The sequence below is a fragment of the Carassius carassius genome, chromosome 13 (assembly GCF_963082965.1).
Source record: "Carassius carassius chromosome 13, fCarCar2.1, whole genome shotgun sequence".
NCBI classification, from domain to species: Eukaryota; Metazoa; Chordata; class Actinopteri; order Cypriniformes; family Cyprinidae; genus Carassius; species Carassius carassius.
The window spans coordinates 30,511,883-30,531,103 of record NC_081767.1 but is presented as its reverse complement, the minus strand read 5'-3'; the positions used below and the strand labels follow the sequence as shown (position 1 = coordinate 30,531,103).

Here is a 19,221-nt window from a genome sequence, read left to right as displayed (position 1 = left end):
TTTTCAAATTACTCCTTTAATAGTTTCACCCTAAGCGGGGGGGGGGGGGGGGGGTTGGTGGGTGGTTGGGGGTGAATACCGTAGTCCAAATCCAGTGGTACCACTGAACCATGGTGCCTCCACAACACTTGTTTTTTTCAGGTGAATGCTTTAGAAATCGAATCACACTTTGTCACTGTCTGGTCCCTCTTGCAGTGGCCGATGTCTGACTGATATGTTGAGAATTACAACTAATAATTGATCATTTGACAGTGCCGTTGCTGGAGGAGTAAATATTCACAAACCCAGACAGAATCTACAGATTTTTCTGAACTGTTTTGATGGGGATGGATATAAACATGGAAAAATTTTGGTAAGATGAAGAAACTAGTACACACAAAAAAATGCTGGGTTGTTTTCAGCCCAAATGCTGGCTATGGAAACTGTATTAATTAGACCCAATTTGGATTTTTAATTGTCTGTGTGTTTCTTAGAGGCACTTAAAGCCTGAGGCTTTGCCTGTAGTGGGACTATTTTCATTGGCGAAAAAGAATAAATCCACAAAACAACTGGTCAAATTTGGCTCATTCAACAATTTTCATAGACTTTTTATAAAACAATTTAGTTTAACTCTTTAAATTAAGTTGGTAATTGGGTTGGGTTGTTTTCAAACCCAGCTTTTTTATAGTGTATGAAGAATAATGAAATGCATAATCAAATTAGCAAAATATTGAATAATCAAACTTCCAATGGGCAGGCAATTTGGACGGGTGGAAATCTGCAGGTGCAAATCAGGACTGTGAATGTGCGATGCTCACCTGAGGCGTCCGCGGCTGTGGGAGTGTGTGAGGGGCGTGTGTCGGCGTACTGCTTGCGTGCCGGGCTCCTGGCTGATGCGCTGGAGGGAGGGTGAGCGGGAGTGTGAGGAGAGCGAGCTGCCTGTGCTCTGCAGGCTGCCGTCGGCCGCCGCGTCGATCCCGGTGTGCGCCAGAGGGGGCAGGCTCCTCAGAGATGGCACGGGTGAGTGGGCGGGGCCTGTGTCAGCCACGTTGTTCAGATTGTTGTCGGAGGCGGAGCGAGGCAGCAAGCGTGATGATGTCAGCGTGTCGCCTCCAGTCACGCGCCGGCGATTTGTGTAGGAAGGCGTTTCCCTGAAAGGCACTAGAAACAGGAAAAACAGGTGTCAACAAAAGGGCACATCAAATGGGGGCCGTACGTGACAAACTGTCATGTAAAATTAGCATAATTTGTAAATGAAGGTTACAGGAACCTCATCGGGCATTCAAAGTGGTAAACTAAAGACATACTCCTATGGGAGGCCGTTTGAGACGAAACCCATTGAAACACTTGCAATACACATTGAAAACATACTCGGTTACTAACGTAACCTCGGTTCTCTCTAGAAGAGGGAACGAGTACTGCGTCTAAGCTAAGACGCTACGGGAAAAGTCTCTTTTCACGAAATACTGAAGCAAAAAATTATCCTTAATTTTGAATTTTTCTAAAGCGCTTTTGCAGCAGCACACAGCCATAGGCGAGACGGCTCGCCTATGCAACATCAGACCAATATGTTTCGCGCCCTTCATGCCACTTCCCGCCGAAACGGGTGTGGCCCAACCCTATAAAAGGAGCTCGAAAAGGCTGACTCACCTGATTTATTTCATCGCCGAAGCGAACCAGAGTGAATCGTATGCAAAGCAGAGAACGCAGTACTCGTTCCCTCTTCTAGAGAGAACCGAGGTTACGTTAGTAACCGAGTACGTTCTCTTACGAGAGTTCTCGATTATACTGACAGCAGCCTTGCTTGCAAGGCGGGAACCTCCAGGTTATAGAACCTGATAAATGTAGACGGCGAGGCCCAACCTGCCGCCACACATATATCCTGCAAGGAGATCCCCGTAGACCACGCCCACGATGAGGCGACGCCCCTTGTGGAGTGTGCTCTGACGCCCAGTGGGCACTGAAGGCCCCTGGAAGCGTAAGCTAACGCTATGGCGTCAACTATCCATCTGGATAGAGTCTGTCTCGAAACAGCCATTCCCTTGGAACGTCCACTGAACGAGACAAACAGCTGGTCAGTCTGTCTAAAGACAACGGAGCGAGACACAAAAGCTCTTAAAGCCCTAACAGGGCAAAGAAGACTCGAGTCTCCATCCTCTCCTGACACCGACAGGGCAGACAGGGCAATAACCTGAGCCCGAAACGGCATGTTGAGGGATTTCGGCACACTGAGGTCACCCACACGCTTCACTGAAGCGAGAGCCAACAAGAACACTATCTTGAACGACAGATGCTGGAGGCTAATCGTTTGGATAGGCTCAAAAGGGGGACCCTTCATGGCCTCCAAAACCGTTGCGAGGTCCCATATAGGGACTAATGGGGGTCTGGGATGATTCAGCCTCCTAGCTCCTCTAAGGAAGCGGATGACCAAATCGTTCCTTCCTATTGACTGACCGAGCGCTGTCTCAGAAAACGCTGCGATGGCCGCCACATAAACTTTGAGCGTGGATGGGGCTCTGCCCTCATCCAACAGCTCCTGCAGGAAGGAGAGAACCTCCGTCACCTCACAACTAAGGGGTGAACATCCCCGAGCTGTGCACCAGCTGGAGAACACCGACCACTTCGAAGCATACAGCCGTCGTGTCGACGGGGCTCTAGCCTGAGTGATGGTATTTAGCACTCCCACTGAGAGATCAGCGGGTAACCGTTGAGCGCCCACACATGGAGGGACCACAACTCCGGTTGAGGGTGCCAAATCGAGACCCTGGCCTGCGAGAGGAGGCCCCTCCTCAATGGCACTGGCCACGGGGCGGTGTCTGCTAACTGCATCAAATCTGGGAACCATGGTTGGTTCTTCCAAACTGGTGCTACAAAAAGTATTGAACATCTCGTTTCTCTCACCCGTTCTATCACCTACGGAAGGAGGGAGATGGGGGGAAAAGCATAAAGCGGGCAGCACGGCCATCTCCGTGACAGCGCGCTTTCGTTCTTGGAAAAGAACGCGGGGCAGTGAGCGTTTTCATGGGACGCGAAGAGGTCCACCTCCGCCCTGCCAAATCTCTCCCACAACAGCCGGACTGTTTGCGGGTGTAGAGACCATTCGCCCGTGGGAATGTTGTTTCTGGACAGCCTGTCTGGACCCAGATTCTGTAGCCCAGGTACATGAACTGCCCTCAGCGAGCGCAAGTTGCGCTGAGCGCAAACCAGGAGGCCAACCTGCACAGGTTTCGGGACCCGAGACCGCCCTGGCGATTTATGTAGGACACCACAGACATGTTGTCCGAACATACTAAGACGTTCAGGGCTGTAACGCAGCTCTGATTGACCCTGAGACGCAGCCGACCAGGTACCCGCGCTTTCAGCCAGAACTGCAGGGGGCGCATGCGGAGCAGGCCCAACTGAAGAACTGGAGATGCTGAGGCCATGAGACCCAGCATCCTCTGAAATTCTCTGAGCGAAACGGTCGCGCCGCAGCGGAGAGAACTCGCTGTGCGCTGAATGCCCAATGCGCGCTGTGGTGACAGCCGTGCCGTCATGGAACGTGAGTCCAAAGCTATACCTAAAAACAGTATCGTCTGACTGGGGTTCAACGAACTCTTCGTCCAGTTGACACTGAGACCGAGTTTCTCGAGGTGATCGAGTAAAATGGCCCCGTGTTCTACGAGCTCCGCTCGAGATTGAGCCAGAATCAGCCAGTCGTCCAAATAGTTCAGCACTCGCATGCCTCTGAGTCTGAGAGGAGCGAGCGCTGCGTCCATGCACCTCGTAAACGTACGAGGGGCTACGGACAAGCCGAACGGCAGGACTGTAAACTGGTATGCCTGGCCCTTGAAGGCGAATCTCAAATATCGCCTGTGACTTGACGCTATCTGTATTTGAAAATACGCGTCCTTCAGATCTATTGACATGAACCAGTCTCCTCTGCGAATATGCGCGAGGAGTTTTCTGGTCGTAAGCATTCTGAAACTGCGTTTCACCAATGCCTTGTTCAGCTGTCTTAGATCCAGTATGGGCCTGAGACCCCCGTCTTTCTTGGGCACTAGAAAGTATCTGCTGTACAGCCCCCCCCTCGCTTTGAGCTTGAGACACAAGCTCTACAACCCCTTTGCTCAACAGTTTTGATATTTCGGCCCGAAGTATGTGTGCTACTTCTGTTTTGACCGCAGTTTCGACGCGTGCTAAAAAGCGCAGAGGGTGTCGAAAAGACTGTAGCGAGTAGCCTTTCTTTAAAATGCCTAGCACCCAATCCGAAACCCCTGGAAGCGCTGACCATGCATCTGCATAAATGGCTAAGGGCTGGATGCGAAGCACGCTCTGTTGACCGGGCAACGGCGGCGCTTCGGTGCGCTGCACCATGGGCGTTACGCCTGTGGCATTTGAGGCGGGGAGCGCGCTGATCACAGCGGGCAGATCGCTCCTCCTCGACCCCGTTCCGGTTCTTAACCGATTGAGGGAGGGTTGAGCGGGTCCCGTGGGACTCGTGATGTCTGCGAGTAACTGTGGGCTACAAGCGTGCACATTTATCGCTTTCGATTCGCTGACTGCCTGGGCAGAGCGCACGTGCACGGGTTTCGTTTTTACTGAGGAGTGGGCACGTTTACTATGTAGCGCGCGCAATCGACCTGAGTCGATCTTATGGGCGCGAGCCCTGTGTGCAGGGCTGTGCTTACATGTGGAGATGGGCACTGAGGAGTGGGCATCGTCACTACATTTATAGCACCATCGGTCGTGGCCGGAACACCAGAAACAACACTCTTTTCGGGAAATATCTGGGTAGCCGTGATAACGGTTTTTGTGTGCAGGCAAGCGGGCACTCGTGCAGGCTTGCGCGTTGCAGAAAACAGTGAGACAGTCACATTTCTTGGAACTACAACAGCGGCACGCTAGGGTGAGAGCTCGGCCGCAGCGGAACTCGTACACCGGCGCTTTCCTAGCAGTGCTAGGATGACTTCGGGGCTTCCGGCTTCACCGTAATCCTCTGCCGTGACTCCCGCGGCGCGGGGCGATGGCTGGAAGAGCGAGAACGGGGTCTCGAGCTGCGTTACTGACGCTGTCGCGATGAAGCAGCTGGAGGCGGTGGGCGTGACTGAGAGCTTTGTGGGGCCGGTCTAGCGCGGCTCGCTGCAGAACCGGAGCGCTTTGGCAAGAAGCGCTTAAACGCTTGTGACGCTTTCTGATCCTCGATGAATCTCTCAACAAACTCGTTGACAGACGATCCGAAGAGGCCAGCAGGAGTCAGCGGGGCGTCGAGGAACGCAGCGCGCTCAGACTCCGCCATGTCCGAAAGCGTTAGCCACAAATGTCTCTCAGCCACCGTAGCGGAAGCCATAACCTGTCCCATGGCCTGTGCAGCGGATTTTGTAGTGCGGAGGGAGAGATCCGAAGCACTCCTCAGATCCGCGAGACAGATCGCTTCAGGTCCCATCTCATCCAGCTTGCGGAGGAGATCGCCCTGGAAGATCTGCAGCGTGGCCATGGTGTGTAGCGCAGACGCAGCCTGCCCAGCAGCGGAGAAGATCCGTGAGAGCAGCGATGAAGTCATGCGGCAGGCTTTCGATGGCAACGCTGCTTTCATCCGCCGTCCAGCAGAGGGCGGGCAAAGGTGCGTTGCTATAGCCTGTTCCACCGGCGGAAGTGACTGGTAGCCTCTGTTTTTAGCATCGTCCAGTGTGGAGAATGCTGGCGAAACAGACAAACGAGTTCTCGCTGAGAACGGAGCGTTCCAAGCTTTCGCCACTTCTTCATGAAGCTCAGGAAGAAACGGGGCGTGCTTCGAGCTGGGAGAAATACGCTCATCCGGGAGAAAGCTACCATCCAGCCGGGAACGAGAGGGGGGCGCTGGTGCCAGCGTTAGCACTCGCATCAGCTCTTTCTCGATATCAGCCGTCTGCTGGGCCTCTGAGCAGAAGGCGCGAGATCCGCGGAGCTCGCCCAACCCTCACTGCCCGAAGCTAGCAGAGAGCACGTGTCCTCTTCCTCCGACACGGCCCTGAGATCCACTTCCTCGGAGGACGCGGCAGCAGACAGCGGGCGCTGACCATCGGGAAGCGATGCAGGGGAGGCCGGTGAAGCGGGGAGAACCGGCGAGCTCGGTTGAGCTGGAGGCGGTTCCGGTAAATGCTGGGAGCGGCGCTTTTTACGGCGCTACGGCGCTGCGGCGCAGCGGAGGATGCAGGCTTGGAGAAGAATGCCAGGTGAGTCCTCAGAGTCACCATCGGCAGTAGCTCGCAGTGAGGGCAGCCGCCGTCAGCGAGCGCGAGCGCTGCATGATCCTCACCCAGGCAGGAGACACAGATGTCGCGACGGTCTCCTTCGCTGAGCGGGGCTCTGCACGAGCCGCACGAGGGCATCTTTAAAAAGACGCTGCTCTTTTACGAGTGTGCGTCGCAGGGCGAACACACACAGGATATAAAAGGATATAGGCGCCGGAGAGCGCAGCAGGAACGGCAGTGGAAGGCGGCGAAGGCCAGCAGCTTCAGAAGTGGCTCGTCCCGCTGAGATGCTTATCAGATGGCGCTTGCTTCCTTCGTGATCCAACGATGCGTGAGCTTCGCTGAAGAGATGAAAAATCAGGTGAGTCAGCCTTTTCGAGCTCCTTTTATAGGGTTGGGCCACACCCGTTTCGGTGGGAAGTGGCATGACGGGCGCGAAGCGCCCTTATTGGTCTGATGTTGCATCAGCCTGCGCTCGATAGGCTGTGCAGTTGCCGCAGAGCAGCCAATGAGCGAGCGAGCCGTCTCGCCTATGGCTGTGTGCTGCTGCAAATGCGCTTTACAAAAATTCAAAATTAAGGATAATTTTTTGCTTCAGTATTTCGTGTAAAGAGACTTTTCCCGTAGCGTCTTAGCTAAGACGCAGTACGAGAGAACTCTCGTAAGAGAACTTGTGATACACATTGAAAACTTGTGATACACATTGAAAACTTGCGATACACATTGAAACCTTGCGATACACATTGAAAACTTGCGATACACATTGAAAACTTGCTATACACATTAAAACACTTGCGCATACATGTGAATCATTTGCACATACATGTGAAACACTATATATCTGTGCATATATATGAAAGACATGCGGTTACATAGAAACTCTTTGCAGCGCTTTTGTTTCCAAATGAACTAAACTTCCGATTGCAATGAAACGACTTCCGGACACACTAAAAATGTTTATGCTCTCTCACACGTGAGAATGTTTGAAAGTGCAGTCTCTGTGCAGGTACAACAGTATGTGGGCAATTACAGGGTATATGCAAAGAGTTTCTATGTAACCACATGTCTTTCATATAGATATACTATAGTGTTTCCTATATGTGCGCAAGTGTTTCACATTTAAGCGAAAGTGTTTCAATGTGTATCGCAAGGTTTAAATGTGTATCACAGGTGTTTCAATGTGTAATGCAAGTGTTTCAATGTGTATCGCAAAGTTTAAATGTGTATCACAGGTGTTTCAATGTGTATTGCAAGGTTTCAATGTGTTTTGTAAGTGTTTCAATTGGTTTCGTCTCAAACGCCCTCCCATATACGCCAATTACAAAGCACCTCATCTATAATTTATTACCAAAACACACTTCCTCCTGTCTTGACCACTAGCACAGCAGTCGTTTGCTTTTTTGGGAGATATTTTTCTTTCTACTGAGGAAAGCAATTAGTACAGACCATCAACACTAGATGGCAATATCTCACCTCTCCTAGATGCAGGAAAACCTCAGTACTGTTGCTGTTTTAAAGCTAATATGTAGATAAAAATGCATGGTGTCGTATATTTCAGGGTCAAAAAAGTTCATATGGCTCAATGACAGACTTATTTAATGATACACCAATAGAGAGAGAGAGATAAACAGAGACAAGCAGGATGAAAGAAAGCACAGCGCCGTCATCCTGACATATGGTTTGCTGTCAGTCTCATAGCCGATTCTGTCTAATCTCTAATGTAAATTAAGTATTGATCAAACCGCTGTACTGAACATCCACATGTCACCTGATCAGACATGAACAGCTCTCTGCCAATCAGAGCAGGGCATGAGAACAAGAACATGCCACTCAATACATGCTAGAACTGTGGTTCTTAATTGGTTTTGCCTCAGTGTAACTGATGTTACACTGAACATTGAGTGATAATGTATTTCATATTTCAAGATTGTATTTGTACCATAAAAAAAAAAAAAAGAAACACGGGGGAAGGCTTGCGTATTTTGCCTACTTAAAGCTATTTACATTTATTCGGTTAGTTGTGTGTGTGTGTATAGCTGTGTTCTAAATTTGTAAGTCAACACAATTTTGCGCCATAAGTACATTTCTCTTGTTTTAAGGATGAATAAATTAAATAAACTTTATTTATTTTTTTACCAGGGCAGCTCAATGTTACTATTTTTTTACTGCATCTGATAATGATTAATATAAATAAAAAATAAATATATTAAGAAATATTTTATATATATTTAAGATATTTTTTTCCTGAAATGTATTATGAAATTGAAATTGACTAGTAAACAAGACATTTTTTTAACCAATGCAGCTCAATGTTACTAATTTTTTACTGCATTTGACATGATTAATATTACTAAATTATGTCAAACTGACAGTACTACAAATTATCATATAAATTACTATTTGTATATTCAAATCAGTCCTCCTTCAATAGTTTCACCCAAAGAAAACATCTATGGGCCAGTTACAGTAAGATGGGCTGCTTGTTTAAGCAGTGTAAATACTGCGCTCTGTAGTCAAGCTGTCTGCTTGTTTAAATCCTCTACTCTTCAGCCCATACATTCAGAGTGAAAAGCCAACTGTCCAACCCATTCAGGACACACTCACTCACTATCTCTTTTCCTCTCACTCGGTGACTGATGGGAAGGAAATGAGTGGAGAAAGACATAAAATGGAAACATCCTGAGAAGCTTCAGCATTAGTGACAAAATACCAGCTCCTGCCCTGTAAATAGTGTGTTTTAAGGCGGGTTTTGAATCTGTGTGTGCGTGAGAGCATACGTCCCATACTTCATCGAGGTCGCACACCGATCTGATGAGATACCAGAGCCTGCGGCTACACTCCCATTGGCTCGAATCAAACTCCCAACACCTGCTGAGCCTCGGGGATTAACCCCGCTCTGTCGCCATGACAATGGTACTCCACACTAATGGGTACGATCCATTACAGCGGTGCAACAACTGGCAGCACACAGAATGAGCTAGCCTTGCCGTTGACGCGGGCGAATAGAGTGATGACTCTCATTCACCCGAACGCTGCAGACTCTCAAACAGGGGGCACTCTCATTTTCATATTTCCTGGCCGTGGTGCTCTGCTGTGTTTGTAAGGATTCATTAACACAAGTGATTGTCTGCGTTTGTTTGCAAATACAATAACAGCTAATGATGGTGGAGGTAACGTATACAAGCCACTTACCAACATCTGATGCTTTGTGAGTCTTTATAATTTCTGCCAGGTCAAAGTTTCCAGCTATAATAGCCACCTACAGAGAGAAAGAAAAATGGGTTATATTTCTCCCAAACATCCCTGGGCAAACAAAAACCCCAGTTACAGATTTATAACACTGCATGCAACAGGATAAAAAAACAAAAAAAACAAAGTCAGCAATCCATAAGCAATAATGTAGTACAGTCAGTTGTCATTCATTGGCTACTACCAAATAAACATGAATGACTGTACATTATCCTGTTTACAAATATAAATAAATACATGAAATATTGATTACAGTACATACAGCAGCAAAGTGTCAGAATATGGAGTGAAGCTATGCAGGATGTACTAAAGTATAATTCAAAGCACTAGGGTTGGGCTGACAATATTGCGCGAATAATTTACATTTTCATCTTGATAAACCGATATCAGTTCTTAAATACCAAGATCAATATTTTAGTCTATTTAGGCTATTTTCTGTTGATGTGTCAACTAAACTTCGCTATATATTATTTGTATCACGCCTGCCTCCCATCCAACAATTGCAAGTGTTGTGCTTTAATATGAAATGAAAGCTCATCTTTCAAATTCTGTCAGTTTAGTGACAAAATGTAAATAATGAATATGGTTTTGGTGCTTTTTAATGTGGTGTGCCAGATTACGTAGTCGCCTCTTGAATGAACATCAGGAGGTTTGCTGAAAGATCCAGTAAAACATACTGAAATCTATCACGTCTCATGAAATCAGTGTTTCAGTCACGGAAAGTATTTACATAATTATATTAAATGTTCCTATAAAAACTTGTGTGCACTTTAAATGTTTGTATACAATGTTTTCATTATATCTAAAAATGACTCTGTACCAACTATCAGGGTCCCTTGTATAATTTATAACTGACATGTACTGTACCTGATATATATCAAACAAATATATTTATATCAAGCAAAATGATATTGAATGAGATTGATTTAGAAACTTGTGAATCGGATTTAAACCGATTTGTGAATTCTACAAAGTAGTACCATAGTAGGCTTATTACATTCAAATTTACATGGTAGTACACCATTGCACCATGGTAATTTTCTGTAAGTGTACGGTGAACAAACATGCCTCAAATAAAGACCACAGACCAATAACTCATTTAATTCTGTCTAAAATGATACTTACAACTGTGAGGGCTAATTAACTTTTCCTCACTAAAAGCTGAATCAAAGCAGCTGTGTAATGGTTTCCTTGTTGATTTATGCAGCCGTACCAAGTCGGGTTCCCCCTCCCTTGTACTAACAAATTAACTTTGATCTGAGCAGAAAATCTGTGTCAACATCAATTGTACTGTGAGTTCAAGCAGTGAGCATCATGGAACAGAAGCAGACAAACACCAATCCCAATATGCTGTTAGTATGATCACATGAAGCATCACATTGTACATGTGGACTGAAAGTGCACGAGTGAACAATTTGACTTGTCATGTTAACATGCTGCTTACACTGACAACCAACAAATGCTGACATGGTTAATACACAGATTCAGCAAAACCCAACAACTAGTAGAATATGGTGTTTGAAGGGGTAGTGTGGACCACAGATTGAAAAATTGAAGTATATTACAATATTTATTCAAAAGGTTGAACTCTGCACCAATGCTTATTTTTTAATAATACTGTATTTCAGCAAGGATGCATTAAGTTGATCAAAAGTGACAGTACAGACGTTTATAATGTTACAAAAGATTTCTATTTCAAATAAATACTGTTCTTTTGAACTTTGCATTTATGAAATGATCCTGTTTCTTAAGCATCAAATCAGCAAAATATAATGATTTCTGAAAGTTTATGTGACACTGGAGTAATGATGCTAAAAATCAGCTTTGCATCAGAGGAATAAATTACATTTTTAAATTAAATAAATAAAATTTAAATTTATGTATTTAGCAGATGCTTTTATCCAAAGCGACTTACATTGCATTCTCCTAACATGTGTTCCCTGGGATTCGAACCCCCAACCCATTTCTAACGCAATGCTCTACCACTTGAGCTACAGGAACAAATTATTTTTTGTTTTTACTGTAATTTTACTGAAATAAATGCAGCCTTGGTGAGCAAAAGAGATTTTCAAAACATTTGACACAAAATCGTACTGGCCTTTTGAACGGTATTGTACATATAGATTTTAGACACTGGCATGATGGTAATACCAAAGTTAACCAACAAAAAATACCATGGTTTCTTATCAGTTATTAGTTTTTTACATGGTACCATAGTCAAACCATTCTTCAAAATATTTATAGTACCATTGTATGTATGAAATTTTTGATTTAGTACCACTTTTTCATTGTAAAATTGATTCAAATATCAACATTTTCTTTTACACTGTCCACTATCTTATATCAAAATTTTCTCTGAGGTAGTTGTAAAAGAGCTAATCTTCATTTTGGTCAAATCAAGGTGTCTCATCATTTGGCTGCCTACCAGCCTTTTTGTCAGAAGTGCCTACAAATGTTATCTAGGCAGATGTCTTCATGGCACAAGAATGCCAGGAAGAATTCTCATAAGGCAGCCCTGAAACTGCTCCTGGCCTTAAGTTAAATACAGTTTGGCTCTGTGGGCTGTGAACGACAGCATCAGTTTAAATAAGATCCAGCTCCACAGACTCTCTGACGGTGTTTGATCTCCAGGAAGCCAGAGGTCTTGCGCTCTCACCTGGAAGGCAGTTTGGCTGTTGTAGTTCTTAATCTCCTTATTCGCCCCTCTGAACAGCAACACTCGTGCGCAGCTATCCTGGAGAGAGACAAACAGAGAGATTACAAGCACTGTGATAAGTTGTTGCAAGTAAAACTTGTACATTGCATGTCCATGAAATTTGCCCTAGAAAGTTTTGGAGTGGGATGAGTGTGTTTGTGTGCATGCGTGTCGCTTTCACAACAACAGAAATGACAAAACTGATGTTCCACTGGGACCAATTAGCTCACCAGCTCAAATGTAGGTCTGCTATCAGAGAGAGAAACAGAGAGAGAGAGACACGAACAAAGAGCTGCTCTAATGGTAGTGTTTCTCTGTGGGCATCTGAGAAGGTCAGCACAGCATCTGGCTATCATCTCTCTCTCTCTCTTTCTCTGTAGACAGTTTTGACAGTCCGCACACACATTTAGGAACTGTAGCACACAGACATGACTCAGCTGGGATTGGTGTCCTAGTTTCCTAACAGTGGTGAGAAAGCATCTCTTGGCCCACTAACACACCTTCAGTGGAACCTGTGTGCTGATATTTCATTACACTTGTAATGCACTTTCTGTCTGTCTCTCTCGCAAACACACAAATTAAAAGTGTCTCCTGGTAAAAATAGATAGATAAATGGTTATATAACTATGCAATTGTATATATTGTAGCTAGATAAGTATAATATATATATACTTTTTTAGTGTATGTGACGAGTGGGCCGAGGCCGAGAGCCGTAGGAATGGAGCGAAGCCGGTGGAGTGATTTGGAAATGAGCGACACCTGCTCCGCTCACTGGTTTCGAGTCCCACGGAGGAGATCGGAAGGATACAAAAGAGGAGCGACGAGAGAGGACCAGAGGACCAGGCCTGGGCTTTATTTTGTGTTTGGTTTTTGTTTGTGCCCGGCAGTCGTCCGTGAGGGGCTGTCGCGCTGTTTTGTTTTTTATTTGGTTATTAAACTTTCATTTAAATTCCAAAAATCTATTTCAAGTAAATGCTGTTCTTTTACCTTCCTTGTCACCAGAGAATCATGAAAAAAATTTATTTCCAAAAAGATTCTAAGCAGTGCAGCGTTTTTCAGCATTGATACTAATAATAATAAATGTTTCTTGAGCATCAAATCAGAGTATTTTAATGATTTCTGAAGGGCCATGTGACACTGAAATCAACTGGGAATTGAATGTCAAGTTGAGTGCAATGCATTGTGGGATATGGTATATCTCATGGGATATGTTCATAGTATACTATATACTATGTGTGTCTGAGAGCAGTTCATCTAACAGACACTCAACATGTCTTTAATTATGTTTATGAGTCTTGTGGTTAATATACATATGCCTTAGGATTTATAATTGCATAAAAATAACAAGTGAAATACTATTATAAAATACCAAGTAAGTGAAGTATATATGCCAAGTATATATATACATACACACACAAACACACACACACACACACACACACACACACACACACACACACACACACACACACACACACACACACACACACACATACACACAATAATTAGTATTGCTAGTCAAATTTTGTGAAAAGATTCAAACAATGAGTCAAGAAACAAACTGCACCCAGTCCATTCATGGAAGGTCAGGTCAAGTCTTTTGCATTGTGGAATACATCGCCTGGTTCCATGCATTCTATACAGCACATACTGCAAAATTATCAGTATGACAATAGTATGATAGTGTGCTATTAGGAACAGTCTATCACACAGGAGACAGAGTGGAGCACTGCATGTGTTTAATGCTATGGCTCTTTGCAAAAATCAATATGTAATTTCGACTGCAGAGTGCATTAACAGAATGATGATTGAGCTTCCAAATCACACAGATTTTTTTTCCTGTTTCTTTCTGTCTTTTGCTCTCTATCTCTGATACCCTATTCTGCATTTATTGATCCATTTAAATGACACAAACCTTCAAAAGTGAAAAATAATATGCTTTATACACTACTGTAAAATAATAAATCAAAAGTCATCAGAGCTGCAGTGGTCTGGAGAAACAGTATGTATGAAAACGCAAACTTTACTAAATGTGGCTTTTATGCCAATGTGATGTTTCAATGGGCCGAATGTCTGCTGGACAATAGAGCAACATCTGACCTCTAGTGGTGGAACTTTATAAGAACACAACTAAGATACTGGACATCACTGTTAAACTAGACTCACAGAGACAGATGGAATAAAATCGCCATAAATTTTGATTAACTTTGCAACTCATTTTGGCCATGAACTGTCCACTTAGATAGAATGAGGCCATCAAAGGTCAGCTAGAGTGCACAGGAAATTAGTGATACCAAAATAATACACCAGAATATATTAAAGACATAACTCATTCAGATATGCAAACAAGACGTTCATCAAAAAATGAGTTTATGGTCAGATTTTATGTTCAGCGGAAAAGCTCATAACAATGAACACACTAGCAATCACAAAACACATAACCACACAGCAACGCCCAACAAAAACCCACAATATCCTAGCGGGATGTTTTGTATATGAATTTCATATAACATTTGAACTACACAGTTTTTAATGTGATGTTAAAATATATAATTGTCAGATATACATAAATGAAACTGGTAAAAAAAATCTATAATAGTCCTAATGAACTATAAAAACACAGTAACCAGGGTTAGGTTTACCAATAAATATATTTGTTTCATACCCATACATTTTAATTAACAGAATATTGCTTGTTCAACAGCTTCATATTCAGACCATGTTCATACATTTTAAATGAATTCATTATTTGTTTACTTGTTTTTAATTGCATTCAATTAACAGATTTATTCTGATTCTAAACAGTTTGAAAAAAAAGGGTAAAACCATACAGATGCAAATAGTAAAAAATTATGCCTTTTTTGGAGTGCAGAAATCTTACCAGTTTCATTCACAAATGTACATCTTATTAAATTGTCTTAGTTTATGTTAAAAAAATGTGTAATCCAAATGTTACGTATTCATTTCAATTGCATACATTTTAAATTTAGGCCTAAATATTTTTTGAGAATGTTTTACTACAGGCTTACCTTAAACCTTTTTTACATTTTTACATGATTAATGAGACACATATATACCATATATACCGGTATATATATATATATATATATATATATATATATATATATATATATATATATATATATATATATATATATAAAAACAAAAGTAGCCCTAATTGTAAAATATACATTTTTGTACATTAATATTTAGATATTATTTTTAAAGAGCAATTTTCCTTTTGTACATTAATATTTAGATATTATTTTTAAAGAGCAATTTTCCTTGTGAGAATATCATCAAAATGAATGTATATGTGTATATATATATATATATATATATATATATATATATATATATATATATATATATATATATATTTTTTTTTTTTTATATATATTTTTTTTAATGTATTAATTTTATTTATTTATTTCAATTTTTTTTTGTCATTAAAGTATGACTAGAAACAAACATGAACTTACACAAACACACTTTTGAAATATGCATGGAGACTTGCCGTTGATGGATAATGAGACATTTATTCATGGAGAGCGCGAAGTGGGTGGTCGAACTGTAGGTTCTTCAGCTTTTATTGTCTTCAATTGGACATTTGTTGCCCAAAAAGCCAGCAAAACCCAAACTCCCACACACAGACAAATCTCTAGACAGCCGTCTTATTATCCATAGCTGTGAATTCACTCTTCTGTTCCACATCAGGTGGTCGTCTCTTCCTCTTTCACCTCCTCCTGCTCTCCTCATCATTTTAGCACTATTTCACACTCTCTCTGTCTCTTCTTTCATCATTGCCCTCATAGATTTTCCCTCATCTATCCAGTAATGCCTCTCTCTCCTCGGGCTGATACATGCTCTCAGAGGCTCTTTCTGGGAATCGATCCACTCTAACATCTCCTCTGAGCCTGAGCTAAACATCCACAGAGAGTCCTTAAAACTCGCTATCACTGCTGAGCACTCATGAGGGAGCACACACACACACACACACACACACACACACACACACACACACACACACACACACACACACACACACACACTTACCTAGTTCATGACAGATATAGCAAACTCCTGAGCACACTGAATCAATCAATCAATTTTTTATTATATTACCTTCTACTATAGTTCAATAATGTTAAAACTTACTAGCTGACCATATTAGCACCTTTTGGGCATTATTTCATCTTTTTAAGAATAATTTGCCCTTTAGAGAACATCTCTAAAAGGACCATTTTGACAGACTTGGTTAATATCTGAGGACATTTTTCAGCAAATTTGTTTAGTACAGCACATACACAAACACGCAGTAACAAAGTCCTTTGCTATATTTGTTGCATGTGATTTTCTTTGTTGTCTCAGCAGTTCTGTTTCTTGTTGGAGTGCATCTGTCATACAGCTCAGAAAGATGTGAGATTCCTAGTGCTGTGCATGTGAGTTCGTATTTGAGATATGTCAATTGAGATAAATATTTCAAGCCCAAATTGAATAAATTAATTTACAGAATATCATTAGACGGCAACGGTTGAACTATGATCTAGGATCTTTCTTTAATACTCAGAGCACTATTTTTATGCTTTAGAAGTTCAAGTTTCATTGCATGGTGTCCTCTTTTCTTCATGTTTTTGTAGATGTTTAGATGTTATTGTTGTTTGTAACTGACTTCATCCAGACTGGATGTTACATTAGTGCAGGTCAGCTGTAGTTTAATCTCATTATAATGAGCTGAATGAAGATAAAGAGACCACTGCTGTAAAATTAGTACTCACACACACACACACACACACACACACACACACACACACACACACACACACACACACACACACACACACACACACACACACACACACACACACACACACACACACACACACACACACACACACACACTTAAAATGAAGACTTAGACTTTGAATGCTTTTAGATAAAACTAATTCTAATTAACTCCAACCATAAAAGAAAGCATTTTGCATATTAGAAAATATTAATTTAAATTTTAAATTGAGTTTCCCCTGAATTATATTCCATAATTGTAATAATAAAAATTCATATATATATATATATATATTTTTTTTTACAATATAGCAGAGTTTTATATTTAGCTCAATCTTTGACCAAAACTATAAATAACAAACACACATACAATCAGCCATAAAGGTTGCAAATAATCATAAAAAAAAAAAAAAAAAAATTATAGTTCATTCAAATTGTATTCAGCAAGGATGCTTTAAATTGATCAAAATTGACAGTAAAAACTTTTATCTTGTTATATCTGATATCAATTTCAAATAAATTTTATGAATTTCTATTCATAAAAAATATATTTATATATTCTAAATAAATTCTCAGTATCCAAGTGTCCACATAAAATATTAAGCAAAATAACTGTTTTCAGTACTGATAATAATAAGAAATTCTTGAGCACTAAAACAGCATTTTAGAATGATTTCTGAAGGGGCAAGTGTGAAGGATTGAAATTTAACTTTGCCATCACATAAAAAAACATTTTAAAATATGAGGTCAAATTTTAATATTCAACACACATTACAATTTGAAATAATATTTAAAAAAATATAACTATTTATGAATAAATGCAGCCTTGCCGATTTGGGAAGCACAAGAGACCTTTTAATTAGGTCAATTTTACAATAATTTTACAATTTTATCAACTCAAATAGGTGCATATAGTATATAAATATATATAGTAAAACACTGTTTATATTTATAGTATTGTAAATCCTCAAAAAAAAAAAGAAAAAAAACAATTGCAAAGCTAAGCCTAATAATGTAACCCATGGGTGTCTAAAGTCTGGCTCGTGGATGAATTTCAAATGGCCAATCATGCAGATTCACAATGTCAACACAAGGTGACAGTAATTCATTTTAGGCTAGATATAGCAGCAAAACACCAGTGACAACAATATAATAACTCATATTCGCTGCCTAAAGTGGAAGAGAGCTACTTGTGAACGTCTCTGCATGGACCGTTATGAGCTCTGCCTACAGATAGAGATCAACAGTGCTGGGAGATTGTGATACAAACCATAGATGTCACGGTGACTGAAACTAGTTTAAAGGCAGATGAAACAGCACTGACATTCTCGACAACACTGACGAAGAAACAGAGGGAACATTGTGACAACAATACAGTTAGGATACTTTATAATCCACAAATCACCAACATTTACAATGGATTTACTGTTGTAACACTACACTAACTGTAACTGTGGTATTGTGGCAGAAATGTAGGGTATTCATATCAAATTTTGTTTTATTATTAATGTAGACATATAGGCCTACTGAATGTAATGCAAGGGAGTAATGAAATATAGTCCAAATGAAAGACATTTTAGTTATAAGCAGTTTTGTGCCATTTCTATTTATTCTAAATAAATGTGTTTATAAACTAAATCCTATAAAGCCTTTCTAGATATTATAATTATTACAATTTTACCCTTTAAAAACAAGGTTGCTAAAATATTTGCAGATTTTTACTTTCTCAGCATAAGTCAAGCTACTGTTGCTGTAAACTGTATACTTGCATATATATATATGTGACACTGGAGCTTATGTCGCTGGGGTGTATTTTTAGCAATAGCCATAAAATACATTGTATGGGTAAAAATTCTAGATTTTTCTTTAATGCCAAAAATCATTAGGATATTAAGTAAAGATCATGTTCCATGAAGATATGTTGTAAATTTCCTACCATAGATATATCAAAACTTAATATTGATTAGTAATATGCATTTCAAGAATTCATTTGGAGAACTTCAAAGGCGATTTTCAAAGGCGATTGTGTGTGTGTGTGTGTGTGTGTGTGTGTGTGGAGAAGTATCTGACCCCCCGTTGTGTCCACATCATCGAATCCGGCCCCCTTAAAAGAAAAGTTTGGAAACCCCTGCTGTGACCAATGTATCAGCCAGTCTCAATGGCAAACAACTGAGATGTACTTTAGAAGCAGGTTCACAGACAATTAAATAGCAATAACAGTTTCAATAGCATGAGAGAGAGAGAGAGAGAGGGAGAGAGAGAGAGAGAGAGAGAGAGAGAGAGAGAGAGAGAGAGAGAGCG

General features: G+C 41.6%; 1 protein-coding gene across 2 annotated transcripts in view; it reads right to left on the bottom strand.

Annotated features, from left to right (window-relative positions):
- LOC132156321 (SH3 and multiple ankyrin repeat domains protein 3-like) overlaps positions 1 to 19,221 on the bottom strand; it is a 209,734-nt gene that overhangs the window by 102,699 nt on the left and 87,814 nt on the right. For both annotated transcript variants that reach the window (XM_059565288.1, XM_059565289.1), the window contains exons 8-10: positions 12,097 to 12,174; positions 9,384 to 9,450; positions 798 to 1,140 (exon numbers count right to left, since the gene is read on the bottom strand). In XM_059565288.1, coding sequence (XP_059421271.1) covers positions 798 to 1,140; positions 9,384 to 9,450; positions 12,097 to 12,174 — 488 coding nt within the window. The remainder of the gene's footprint in view (positions 1 to 797; positions 1,141 to 9,383; positions 9,451 to 12,096; positions 12,175 to 19,221) is intronic.